Source organism: Rana temporaria, chromosome 7 (genome assembly GCF_905171775.1).
Source record: "Rana temporaria chromosome 7, aRanTem1.1, whole genome shotgun sequence".
Taxonomy (NCBI): Eukaryota; Metazoa; Chordata; class Amphibia; order Anura; family Ranidae; genus Rana; species Rana temporaria.
This window is the reverse complement of record NC_053495.1, coordinates 147,813,221-147,827,728: the sequence shown is the minus strand read 5'-3', so window position 1 is coordinate 147,827,728 and position 14,508 is coordinate 147,813,221. Positions and strand designations below refer to the sequence as shown.

At 44.7% G+C, this 14,508-nt stretch overlaps 1 protein-coding gene across 1 annotated transcript in view; it reads left to right on the top strand.

Annotated features, from left to right (window-relative positions):
• The window catches only part of LOC120945737 (calcium-activated chloride channel regulator 1-like), a 93,457-nt gene that overhangs the window by 21,617 nt on the left and 57,332 nt on the right, over window positions 1-14,508 (top strand). Inside the window, exon 5 of the mRNA XM_040360102.1 lies at window positions 10,043-10,211. Coding sequence (XP_040216036.1) covers window positions 10,043-10,211 — 169 coding nt within the window. The remainder of the gene's footprint in view (window positions 1-10,042; window positions 10,212-14,508) is intronic.

Genomic DNA, 14,508 nt, shown 5'->3' with positions numbered 1-14,508 from the left:
GCAATACCCCCGCACAATACTCTGCAGTACCCTGCAATACCCCCGCGCAATACTCTGCAGTACCCTGCAATACCCCCACGCAATATTCTGCAGTACCCTGCAATACCCCTGCGCAATACTCTGCAATACCCCCGCGCAATACTCTGCAGTACCCTGCAATACCCCCGCGCAATACTCTGCAGTACCCGGCAATACCCCCGTGCAATACTCGGCAGTACCCCCGCGCAATACTCGGCAGTACCCCCCGCGCAATACTCGGCAGTACCCCCGCGCAATACCCTGCAATACCCCCGCGCAATACCCTGCAATACCCCCGTGCAGTACCCTGCAATACCCCCACGCAGTACTCTGCAGTACTCTCCAATACCCCCGCGCAATACTCTCCAATACCCCCGCGCAATACTCCAATACCCCCGCACAATACTCTGCAATACTCCAATACTCTGCAATACTCCAATACTCTGCAATACCCCAATACTCTGGAATACCCCAATACTCTGGAATACCCCAATACTCTGCAATACTCCGCAATACTCTGCAATACTCCAATACTCTGCAATACTCCAATACTCTGCAATATGCCAATACTCTGCAATACGCCAATACTCTGCAATACGCCAATACTCTGCAATACTCCAATACTCCGCAATACTCTGCAATACTCTGCAATACTCCAATACTCTGCAATACTCCGCAATACTCCAATACTCTGCAATACTCCAATACTCTGCAATGCGCCAATACTCTGCAATACCTTGCCAATACTCCAATACCTTGCCAATACTCCGCAATACTCACCACTCACCGCTACGATCAAAGCCAGGATTTTTTTTCCTGGCTTCCCAATGCGCCAATACTCTGCAATACCTTGCCAATACTCCAATACCTTGCCAATACTCCGCAATACTCACCACTCACCGCTACGATCGAAGCCAGGATTTTTTTTCCTGGCTTCCCAGCCTAGAGGTGAAATGTGGGGTCTTATTGACCCCATATCTCACTGTATGGCCCGGTACTCACGACCAAACATGTCTGCTGAAACTGGTCCGCGGACCAGTTTCAGCAGACATGTTTGGCCGTGTGTAGGCACGAGCGGACCATTTTCGGGCAGATCGGACAGGTTTCCAGCGGACAACTGTTTCCTGGACTTGCTTTAAAACAGTCCGCTGGAAACCTGTCCCCCCGACATGTACGGTCGTCTGTACAGACCTACCGTACATGTCCGGCCGCCCGCCATCCCTCGCATGCGTCGAATGACTTCGACGCATGCGTGGAAGCATTTAAAAGGCAGGCCCGCCCAAGTCGCCGCGTCATTGTCGCGGCGACACCGCGTCATCGATGCAGCGACACCGCGTCATCGACGCAGCGACACCACGGACACGCCCCGCGTATTGTTTACGCGCGGAGTTCTGTTCGATGGTGTGTATAGCCATCGAACAGAAGTCCCCGGGCAGACATGTCCGATAAAAACGGTCCGCGGACCGGTTTCATCGGACATGTCTGCTCGTGAGTACAAGGCCTAAAGAGGACCTGTCATGCTATATTCCTATTACAAGGGATGTTTACATTCCTTATAATAGGAATAAAAGTGATCAAAAAATTTATTTTTGGGGAAAAGGTGTCAAACTAAAATAAAGTAAAAATAAAGTAAAATGAACAATAAAATATATATATATATTTTTAAAGCGCCCCTGTCCCTGTGTGCACACAGAAGCGAACGCACACGTAGTCCCGCCCACATATGAAACCGGTGTTCAAGCTACACATTTGAGGCATCGCTGTGAATGTTAGAGTGAGAGCAATCATCTTGGCCGTAGACCTCCTCTGTAACTAAAAACATGTAACTAATAAAAATAATTAAAACGTCACCTATGGGATTTTTAGTAGCAAAGTTTGGCGCCATTCCACGAGCGTGTGCAATTTTGAAGGGTGACATATTGGGTATCTATTTACTCGGCGTAACTTCATCTTTCATAGTATGCAAAAACATTGGGCTAACTTTACTGTTTTGTGTTTTTTTAAGCCCAAAACTGTTTTTTTTTAAAACACGTGTTCAAAAAATATCTGCGAAAATACTGTGCAAGATAAAAAGTTGTAATGGCCGCCATTCTATTCTCTAGGGTCTTTGCTAAAGAAGCATATATAATGTTTTGTGTTTCTATGTAATTTTCTAGAAAATAAATGATGATTTTTACGTGTAGGAGAGAAATGTCAGAACTGGTCTGGGTGCTCCAGAACGCCTGATGGTGCTCCCTGCATGTTGGGCCTCTGTATGTGGCCACGCTGTGTAAAAGTCTCACACATTTGGTATCGCCATACTCTGGAGTAATAGCAGATTGTGTTTTGGGGTGTAATTTGTGGTATGCATATGCTGTGTGTGAGAAATATGACAGAAACGAGAACAATTTATATATTTTTACAGAATTTTTAGTCTTTTTTCTTTTATAGCGCAAAAAATAAAAAACCCAGAGGTGATCAAATACCACCAAAAGAAAGCTCTATTTGTGTGAAAAAAAGGACAGAAATTTCATAGGGTACAATGTTGTATGACTAATGTATGAGTAATGTCATTCAAATTGTGAGAGCACCGAAAGCTGAAAATTGGTCTGGTTAGGAAGGGGGTTTAAGTGCCCAGTGGTCAAGAGGTTAAATACAAATAACAAAATGCCTATACTTACCTGCTGTGTGCAATCGTTTTGCACAGAGCAGCCCCAACCCTCTTCTTCCGGGGTGCACCACCGGTGCTCCTTGCCCATTCTACTAATCGGATGCCCCCAGGGAAAGCCATTTACCCTGGGGGCGCTCTGGTGCGCTCCGTAGTCCCGCTGCTGTGTCCATTGACACAGACAGTGGGACTTGGCCCCACTCCCGTGTACTGGAGTTGATTGATAGCAGTGGGAGCATATGGCTCCTGCTGCAATCACTGTCCAATGAGGAGAAACACAGCGGCTGGAGCTACTGGGCACGTGCACAACACTGGATCGTATCGGGCTCAGGTAAGAGAAAAGGGGAGGAAGGGAGCTGCAGCACATTAAAATGCATTAAAGGGAAAAACCTTGAGGCTTTACAACCACTTTAACAACAGTTTTCTATTTTGGTGGGTTTTGTGAACCATTTATGTAGCTCCCAACTGTCCCTGATTTCGAGGGACTGTCCCTGATTTGCAACAAAGTCTCTCTGTCCCTAATTCCTCCTTATGTGTCCCTCATGTTTGTCTGAGCTATATAGTTGTATATAAAATGCACTATTTATCTTTAAAAAGGTGTTTCCCAGTGCTAAACCTTTCAGTATAACGGAATACTAGAGGTAAAAAAAAGCACTTATCATTTTTTTTGTAGAATTCTCCTTTAAGTGGGTGTGACAGGGTGTGTGTCCTATGCCTACATACTTTTGCTAATAGGTGTCCCTTATTCTCTTCTCAAAAAGTTGGGAGGTATGCATTTATCATTTATAACTGCTTTTAAAATCACTGGGGTAGATTCAGGTACCGCTGCGCACTCCTTACGGAGGCGCAGCGTCCGTTTTTGCCCTGCGCCCCCGCAAATTATTTGCGCTACGCTTCATTCACGAAGCAGTAGCCACGTATTTTGCGTGGGCGCTCCTCAAAAATGCCCGGCGTAAGGGCGCGTAATTTAAATGATCCCGTAGGGGGCGTGGATCATTTAAATTAGGCGCGTTCCCGCGCCGAGCGTAGTGCGCATGCTCCGTCGGGAAACTTTCCCGACGTGCATTGCGGCAAAATGAACGTGAATGGCGTCCAGCGCCATTCACAATTCACTTACGCAAACAACGTAAAATTTAAACTTTGCGACGCGGGAACGACGGGTATACTTAACATTGGCTGCCCCTGCTATTAGCAGGAGCAGCCTTACGCGAAACCCGACGTACGCAAACGACGTAAACTGCATACGCAGGGCTCGCGTAGGGTTGTGAATCGGCGTTAGTATGCAATTTGCATACTATACGCTGACCACAACGGGAACGCCCCCTAGCGGCCAACGTAAGAATGCAGCCTACGATATGACTGGCATAAGAGCCTTATGCTAGTCATATCTTAGGCTGCCGTCGGCGTAATGAGGTTCCTGAATCAGGAGCATTCGTAACGCCGGCGCAAGTAAGCAATTGCGCTGCGTAACTATGGTTACGCAGACGCAATTGCTTCTTGAATCTAGGCCACTATTGAGTTCAAAGTAGAACTATGGAGCAAATAGAGCAAGGGAGGGTTATAACCTCTGTCGGATTTTTGTTCGCCATCTGTGTCCCATTGCGGAGATTAGCCTTTACTTCCTGTCCCATAGCCAAACATGAAGTGAGAGGCAATCCCTGAAAATTAAGGGAATTTCTAGGGGACCCCCAGCTCACCAGAACTAGTATCCCCATTGGAAGATTTTCCCTCTATTACTTTTCTGGGGACAACCCAAAATTTGGGATTTTCTTTTACCTCCACTTTTAGTGATAACAGTAAACAGGACAAATAAAGAGGGTGAATCTCCTTAATGGGGGTGCAGACAGCAATAAAAACTGACAGGTGTTCTAATCCATCTCCACTCCATCCATAACTAAAAAAAAGTTTTGCCTTTAGTACTTTACTTACTTTAGTACTTTACTTTATCTTAAAGCCCAACTCTGGGAAACTTTAACTACTTAAGCCCCGAACCATATTGCTGGTCAAAGACCAGGCCACTTTTTGCGATTCAGCACTGCGTTGCTTTAACTGACAATTGCGCGGTCGTGCGACGTCGCTCCCAAACAAAATTGGCGTCCTTTTTTTCCTAAAAATAGAGCTTTCTTTTGGTGGTATTTGATCACCTCTGCGGTTTTTAGTTTTTGCGCTATAAACAAAAATAGAGCGACAATTTTGAAAAAAATAATATTTTTTACTTTTTGCTATAATAAATATCCCCCAAAATTATATATATATATAAAAATCTCAGTTTAGGCCGATACGTATTCTTCTACATATTTTTTGTAAAAAAAAATCGCAATAATCGTTTATTAATTGGTTTGCGCAAAAGTTATAGCGTTTAAAAAATAGGGGATAGTTTTATGTCATTTTTATTAATATTTTTTTTTACTAGTAATGGCGGCGATCAGCGATTTTTTTCGGTACTGCGACATTATGGCAGACACTTCGGACACTTTTAAAACATTTTTGGGACCATTGCCATTTTTATAGCGATCAGTGCTATAAAAAATGCATTGATTACTATAAAAATGCCACTGGCAGGGAAGGGGTTAACACTAGGGGGCGAGGAAGGGGTTAAGTATGTTCCCTGGGTGTGTTCTAACTGAAGGGGGGTGAACTGACTTGGGGAAATGACTGATCGCTGTTCATACATTGTATGAACAGAAGATCAGCATTTCTCCCCTGACAGGACCGGGAGCTGTGTGTTTACACACACAGCTCCTGGTTCTCGCTCTGTAACGAGTGATCGCGGGTGCCCCGGCGGTGATCGCGCCCGCCGGGCATGCGCGTCGGCGTCAGGGGCGAGCAGGGGGCGCTCGTGCGCTCCCCTATTGGCTGCTCGGCGATGACGTTCAGCTACGTGATCTCGCCCAGCAGAGCCGACCTGCCGACCTGCCGTATAACTGCGGCTGGTCGGCAAGCAGTTAAAGTGGTATTAAACCCAAAAGCAAACATTTATTATATTGCAGCTTATGGATTCTTAGATATGATGGCTGCATTTGTTTTATTTTACCTGGTGATCTAGCCAGTAAGTCTCATGTTTTTCAACAGAACAAGCTGTCCTGTAGGTGTAGACATTAGAGTGCCGAGACTAAGGGCCAGATTCACAAAGCACTTACGCCGACGTATCTAGAGATGCGCGGCGTAATTCAAAAATGCGCCGCGCGTATCTTTGCGCCGTATCCTCAAATCGAAATACGCTGGAAAAACAGATTTTTCCGTCTGACGTAAAACGATTACACCGGCGCATCTTGAAGCGCAAAATACGCTAGACACACCATTGATTTTCTATGCTAATATGCAAATGAGAAAGATAGGGCGATCCACAAAAGTACGCTTGTGCGGCGTAGGCTACGCCCTGTGCGCATCTGCTAGTTTCACGGCGGAAAATTACACCTTATAAAAGCTGCCCTAACTTTACACCAGCCGTGTAAATGTCAGCTAAAGCAACACCGTTAGGGAAGAGCTGAGCACACACACTTGCAGGACAACAATCTGTATGCCTACATGCCAGGGGCATCCATGCTCATAGCTATACTAGTGACTTTAGTAACCAAGGGTACCCCCTCTTCTGAGGAAACAGCAGCCAGGAGACGCCTCGCAGAAGGCATCTTTGCACAGTAAACACACACATTAATCATGGCACAATGAGAATGCATGCATGCACACCCACTGTGGTCCCTAGCACAGACACATCACATCCTCATCGAATTGGATTAGACCCAAGTACCCCCCATGGTACTAGGGAGCAGCAACGCCCCGCCACGGCTCCAATTATGTCACTGTGCATTCATACACCATTCACTTCTCCCTGGTCCTGGGGATCCCTACTCCACCAAAACTGAGGGTGACACCCTTTTTTCATCAGGAATGTCACCCCCACATTCATACATCATTCACACACATAAAACAAATCATAATCACAGTATAATTTAAAAAATAATAAAAATCAAAAATCAAAAGTACAACCAAAATTAACGGCGGCGGCGTGAGCTACGCCTGGGCCGGGCACGGCCACGGCCAACAGGGGGGGCTCATGGGGGGGAGCAGGGGAAGGAGGAGCCTCCCCTGGTGACTGTCCTCCTGCTGGCCTGCCCTCCAAGGCCACGGCGATTCTGTTCAGGCCCACAGTGAGGGCAGTGGCCTGGACAGCCTGGGTGTTTGCGTAGACAGCCTGGGTCAGGGCACTCACCTCCAGGGCCACGCCTGCTGTGGCGGTCTGCAGGTCACAAATGCATGTTATGACCGCCAAGGAGTTTGTGCCCACTTCATTGACCGAATTCTTAATTGAGCCCAGGTTGTCCTCCATATGGGTCAAAGTCCGGGTGACCTGACCCAGATGTTGGGTCTGCCGGGCCTGGTCCCTCCGCAGATTGGCAGGCAGAACCTCGGCCACCCCCCTGGTCTTCTGGGTAGCCTTCCTGCCTGCAGCTGAGGCTTGTGGCCTGGGAGGAGGGGAGAGAGAGACCCTTGTGGGGGAGCCCTGTTGAGGGAGGAGTAGGAGGGGCTACCCCTGATGGAGGCCTGACTGCTGCCAGCCTCAGGGGTAGCCTCAGGGGGAACCACATCCAAAGTCAAAAGGATTTCCCTGGCAAGGTCCATCCGATCATCCCCACCCCCCCCTCATCCTCCCCCCCTCAACCTCCTCATGAGGGGAGTTGTGGCCACTCCCCTCCCCTGAGGACTCCTGCCCTTCTTGGGGCTCTTCTGTAGTCTGGTGTCCGGGGGTTGGTGCGGACTGGCCTGATAGCCCTGCAATCTCCTGGCCATCTGTGGATGACATAAAACATACACAGGTTGAAGGATCCACACACTTGGCACATATTCCCTTCCCCCACCCACACATGCTACTAGCCAGATAGAAAAAAAAAACTTACCTGTCCTCACGCCCTCCTCGGAGTCAAAGCCAGGCAGGCCCACCACTTGTTGGCTGTGGAAGCACCGGGCCACTGCCCACTCCTCCTCAGTCAGCCTGACGGGGCAGGGTGGTCCTCCGCCAGTGTCCGTGGCATGGGCATTTATCTTGGCCATCATGTCACGGACCAGGCTCCCGAGATCATTGATCTTCTTAGCTATCCCACTGGGGGTCCTCGTCTCCCCCCCCCCTGCATTGATCTCGTCAGTAATTTGCTGAAGGATCGCCCTCTTCCTGGCCGGGAGGATGTCCCGGCTCTCAGGGCCATGCAAATATCGCCCATATCGGGTGATGGCCCTGGCAAGTATTTGCTTTTCTCGCACCGAAAAATTCAACTTTCGTCTCTTTGGTGCCATCTCACCCAACACTCAGCACCAAACAAACACAAAAAACAAACAGAACAAACACACACAAATACACACAGAACAAACACACACAAAAAGACACAGAACAAACACACCCAAAAATCAGACAGCAAAAAACAGACAGCAATATCAAACAACACAAGCAGACAGCTAATACAAAATCAAAAAGAAACACAGAAAAAACAAACAGAAAAAACACTCAGAAAAAACACACAGCTACTACAACCTCCTACTACAATAAATCTTTAATCTAACAATACTACACTAACCAACAAACACCAACAAACAACAGAGCAAAAGCAACTTGCTTTAGGAAAGGGAACACAGGGATGTACTTTTGCAATGGAAGGGCGTTTGTGTGGGGCTATTTATACACAGGGCGTATCTCACTAAGTCTGCTTGGCCTTTTTCCCATCTCACTGATTGCGCCGGGCCGAGTTCTGAGCATGCCCAGTGAGGTGCAGATTTGTGCGCACATGCGCAGTACGGCCGGCCCTTCATTTGCATGGGGTCACGGGTCATTTCAATGGAGCACGCCCACTTCCTTCCCAATTGCAATAACCCCGCCTTACGCCTCGGTATTTACGTTACGCGGGCGCACATTTGGGCGCAAATGCTCTGTGGATACGGCACTTACGTCACAAAATTGAGCCGCCTTAACTTAACTGACATACGTTAGGACAAACTAAAATTGCGTCGCTCTACGTGAATCTGGCCCTAACTGTTTACCACTAACAGTGGTGCTTACAATAATCAGCTTTTTTTTAATCTATTTAAAACCTTTGCCCCAAAAGAAACACAACTGTTGCTGTAACTGCTTATGAAGTGTAAACTGAAGTTTGGCTTCAATTTGTTAGTATATGCAAATCTGCTAGTGCATCTAACACTCCCCTCACTCAAGGCTGCCAATGCTGCTGTTCAAAGGGGTCTCTGTTGCTCCTTCATACAGTGTGAGGGCACTCTAATACAGGAGGTGTGTTACTGGACAGATCACTAGGTTAAGAAAGAGAGAAAAAAGCGTAAAAAAATAAAACTAATGCAGCCACCATATCTAATGATTGGTAAGCTGCATTATATTAACCCCTTGGCGACAGCTCCCACCGGCCCTTTGAGGGGTTTGGATTTCCTAGAAGCAGGGCTTGTGGCTATGTGACGGCCGTGATTGGCTATCACAGCGATCACATGATCCGAAAACTCCTGATAGCAAGCAGCGATTGGGAGCTTTCCATGAGCTGCTGGTCACTGTACCGGAAATGCGCAGGGTGCACACTATCGGCGCAGCTCTGTTGGTGCTATTGCACGCAAATATGTGACTCCTCTGCGCCAAGGTCCGGCCAACGAGAGGCACATATTTACGTGCGCTTAACGCCAACAGATTAAATGTTTAGTTTTGGGTTAATACCACTCTAAACTTCTCACTTCCAGTGGTGCTGCACCTGCACTGCAAGGGTTAATTCCTCACTTGGATCTGGGGGACACAGAAAAGAAGATTTATTTACCCACTTATTTCCTCCTTCACGCTGCTGGATCGGTACCTGCAGTGTCTCCCCCCCCCCCCCCCCCCCCAACTCCAGTGGTCTAAGGTTCTGATGTCATCAAAACCAAAGCAAGGTCCTCTATAGCCCTGTATTGGACGTAATGATGCTGAGGAACAGTCCAGTGCTGGAGCATGGGGAGAGCCATCCACATGGACAGCAGAGGATCGGGTAAGTGAAAATGCTTCCCTTCTCCCCTAGACAAAACCTTGCACCCAATGCCCTTCCAAAAAGTATATGTGTATATAATTTACTGTCCCTGAATGGAAATGAGGAGAAGAGAAATCCTTAGAAAACAATACTGGAACAGGTTTCCCCATAGAGAGATGATCTCCCTACACAGGCAGCAATAACAACCTGATAGATGTTCTGACCTTTCCACACGCTTTTCAAAACTAAACAAACTGTCACTATAGATACACCCATGTATTTGTGATCACTTTTTCTTGAACATTACTTACTGGTAGAGAGGATTGTCATTATTCTCATAAAACTAAGTACAGTTCTTTAATTATACCGGATCTTATTATTTCTTTAACAGGTGTTCAACTGAACTTAAAGGTATTTACAGACCATACACATGTACAAATCCTCCTGATTGTACATGTGTACGTCAGAATAACACCTATGATGCTGACAATTGTGTCTTTGTACCCGATATAAGCCAAACTTCCCAAGAATCTATAATGCATTTACAGGCATTACCTGATGTAAGTATGTCATGACAAGATATCAAAATTGTTATAATCACCTGTGCAATGTAATAGTTATTCTTTGCAATTTGTCACATACACTACGTAAACGGTTGACGCTATATAAATCCTGTATAATAATAATATTATTATTAATAATAATACAATGACATGATGACATATTTAACCACTTGCCGCCCACGCTATAGCCGAAACATGGCAAGCAGCTCAAGCCTTTCTCCTGTATGGTTCATGTTATGTTTAAGCAGAAGAATGGTCAGAGCGCTTAATTTCATTCTTCACTCCTGTGAACTGTATTCAGCTGGCCGTTTGCTAAAGCCCGCTGTTAGCTGATGTCACAGGGCTGATCCAGGCTCTGCAGACACCGTATTTTAAGGATCAGATTCTAAGCGAGCTTCTGAGAGCTTGAGCCAGTAGCACCCACCCCCTCTACAGCCTGGTGCAACAGAGAGCCTAGGAGGGACATAGCAGAGAACCAGTGGCTGACAGTCACCATCTCTCTGTTTACAGAGGACCAAGAACTGAGCGATCAGCGGTCTTTGATTGCTCAGTTCTCAGTCTAATGCGTACACATAGTCGGAATTTCAGACAGAAAAAGTCAGATGGGAGCTTTTCATCGGATATTCCGACCGTGTGTATGCCCCATCTGACTTTTTCTTTCGGAATTTCCGATGGACTTAGATAGAGAGCAGGTTCTCTATTTTTTTGTCGGAAATTCAGACGGAGGTTTGCCCGTTGGAAAGTCTGACCGTGTGGTGGGGGACTGGTGTTATGTGGTACAAATGCCTTATACATGTATACTGATAATACTCATGTTAAATGATATTATATACAGCAAATAATTTTCTATTTGCTTCCTGGCTTTCAGATGGGGGATTTTGCACAAATTGGCTGCTTTGTTATACCCAAGAGATCTATTTATTAATGTTTTCACTTTAGTTTCAAGCAAACTTTAACCTAAGGTACAGGCAGAAAAATGTGTGAATCTTGGGTGAAAGGTTACTGAATCTTAAGCAAAAATATTGATAAACTGACCCCCAAGAGTTTGGATCAATTAATGTGTTACAATACTACAACAGTGATGAGCCGAACCTGGGTTTTGGCTCAGGATGGGTATGCTGAAATTTACTAAAGTTAGGATGTCAAATGTGAACCTTTCTAAAGTCAGTGGGAGCCGATCCTTATGCCGCGTACACACGATCATTTTTCGGCATAAAAAAAACGATGTTTTAAAAAATGTCATTTAAAACGATCGTGTGTGGGCTTCACATCGTTTTTCGGGTTCTGAAAAACGACAAAAAAAAAAATCGAACATGCTGAATTTTTTAACAACGTTTTAAACTATGTAGTTTTTCGGGTTGTAAAAAATGACCGCGTGTGGGCTAAAACGACGTGAAAAACCTGCGCATGCTCAAAAGCAAGTTATGAGATGGGAACGCTCGTTCTGGTAAAACTACCGTTCGTAATGGAGTAAGCACATTCATCACGCTGTAACAGACAGAAAAGCGTGAATCGTCTTTTACTAACACAAAATCAGCTAAAGCAGCCCCAAGGGTGGCGTCATCCGCATGAAACTTCCCCGTCGTACGTGTTGTACGTCACTGCGCTTTGCTAGAGCATTTTTTTTTGTAACGATCGTGTGTGGGTAACGTCGTTTTAATGATGAAGTTGGAAAAAACGTTGCTTTTTCTAGAGGCTAAAAAAAAGCATAGTTTTTTTAAATGCTGAAAATCGATCGTGTGTACGCGGCATTAGAAATCAGTAATGTACATTTTTTTCTGGCTAATAGGAAAGGGATAATCAAACAACTGGCATCGTAAACTGGGCAGCGCTCTGGGGGACATGAACCAAAGTGAATTTTTTTTTTTAATTGAGTTCAGTGGGGTGCAGTGATTTTAACCACTTAGCGACTGCCCCAAGTACATTTACTACTAGACATGTGCACAGAAAAATTTTTCGTTTTTTTTTGTTCTGTTTCGTATCGTTCCGTAGGTTCGTTTCCGTTCGTTTTTCGTAAGACACCCGTTTTCCTGTTCATTCCCGTTCGTTTTTCGTACGACAAGATTTTTTCGTATTCCGATCGTTTCGTATTTTCGTTACCGTTTTATTTTCGTACATGCGGGATGGTTCGTTATTCTGTTTAATTCATGTTCATTACTCGTTAGACAATAATTTCCGTGAATTTTCGTCAATGATTTGCATTCTGTGTTTTTGATTCCTTTTTCTGTTCGTGTTTTCGGTCGTGTGTTAGTGTGACATCTATGACAATTTGTTGTGGATGTCATGTGGGCATGTGACTGAAGATACGAACAGAAAAAGGATTTTCGTCATTTTGTACTTTCGTAAATATATCGCGGGGATTCGCGGCACTTTCAACACGCGGCTCATCCATATTAACGATTGTTAAGCCCCATACACTTGGTCAGACTTTTTTAACAACAAACATAAAAACGATCGTTTTCCGTTCGTTCTCAGAAAATGTGTTCGTTTTTAAACTCCATCAGAAAACCATTTTTGGGTTCAAAAGTCTGGCCAACTGATCTCCCTTCAGATGAAAATCCACAGAAAAGTTTATTTGGCTTTACTGTACTACTCAGCACAAAAGAGAAGCTGCTTCACTAACTACACTCACTGCCCATTCAAAAAAACGAAAATGACATCTATAATAAAAGATTTCTATTCTGTATTTTGGGTCCTTTTTCTTTTGGTGTTTTCGGTCGTGTGTTCGTGTGACATCTGTGGCAAAAGATTTGCATTCTGTTGAATCCAAAATACAAACAGAAAAAAGGAATTCAAAATACAGGGTGCGGGTCTTTTGTTGTGGATGTCGTGTGAGCATACGACTGAGGGTGTGAACAGAGAAGGGATTCAAACAGGATACAGAATGCAAATCTTTTGTTGTGGATGTCGTGTGAGCATACGACTGAGGGTGCGAACAGAGAAGGGATTCAAACAGGATACAGAATGCAAATCTTTTGTTATAGATGTAATTTTTGTTCTTTTGCCGTTTTCGTTTTGTCGTATTTTCGTCAGATCGTTCGTTCGTATTTGCGGTTGTTCGTTATGCAGCTCATTCGTAATCCTGTCGTTTTCGTATTTTGGTGCTTTATTTTTTTCATATGTACACATTATTCTGCGGGTACGAAAATGAACATTTTCGTACGAAAATAACATTCGTACGAACGGGAATGCACATATCTATTTACTACAGCAGGATAGTCGCTCTGTGCCAGATCACTTACCTAGTATATGATCTGACACTTTCTAGTCTGGGCCTGTGCTGTCGGTGACCTGCTCCTGCTATGATTGGACACAGTGAAACCCAATCAGCAGGTCTGGCGGACTCAATGTCCACCAGGACCCGCCGATCATTCAGGACACAAGCAGAACGGGAATCTTCCTATGTAAACAAGGCAGATTGCAGATTGCTATTCTGTCAGCAGAGAAGGCTTTGATCCTGTGTTTATGCTAAGTGGGAACATGGATCTCTGTCTTCCCCTAGTCAAAGCACCTCCCCCACAGTCAGCAACCCCTTCCCTACCAGTGTCATTAGCACAGTGATAGTGCATATTTTTTAGCACTGATCACTGTATCAGTGTCACTGGTTCCCAAAAAAGTGTCAAAAGCGTCAGTTAGTTGTCTAAATTTATCCGCCGAAATATCGCATTCCCGCTATTCGTCTCTGATCACCAACAATATTAAAAAAAAAAGAATAAAAATTCTATAAATAAAAATATCCCATAGTTTGTAAATGCTATAACTCAAAATATTGGGATTTTTTTTTACCAAAAATATGTAACAGAAAACATATTGACCTAAATTTATGAAGAAATTTGATTTTATGCATTTTTTCTTAATGGGTGTGTTTTATAGCAGAAAGTAAAAGTATTTTTTTCAAAATTGTCGATCTGTTTTTGTTTATAGCGCAAACAAATAAAAACTGCAGAGGTGATCAAATAATATTAAAAAAAACTATTTTTGTGGGAAAAAGGACAAAAATGTTATTTGGGTACACTGACGCACGACCGCGTGAAGCTCAGTTAAAGTATCACAGTGCCGTATCGCCATATCAGGATGGGGGTAAAACCTTCTGGGGCTCAAGTGGTTAAAAAAGCTTAAAGTGAAATGTAAAAAGACACAGCTTAAAGGATGCATTTAACTTGCCTGTGAAGTTTTTAAAAATATGATTGGGGATTCCCCTCTATACCAGATATCTTAGATGAAGATCTGCTACAGATGTTAATGGGGGACCACACGCACACAAAAAAAAAATGTTCCCCCAAAAATTACATAT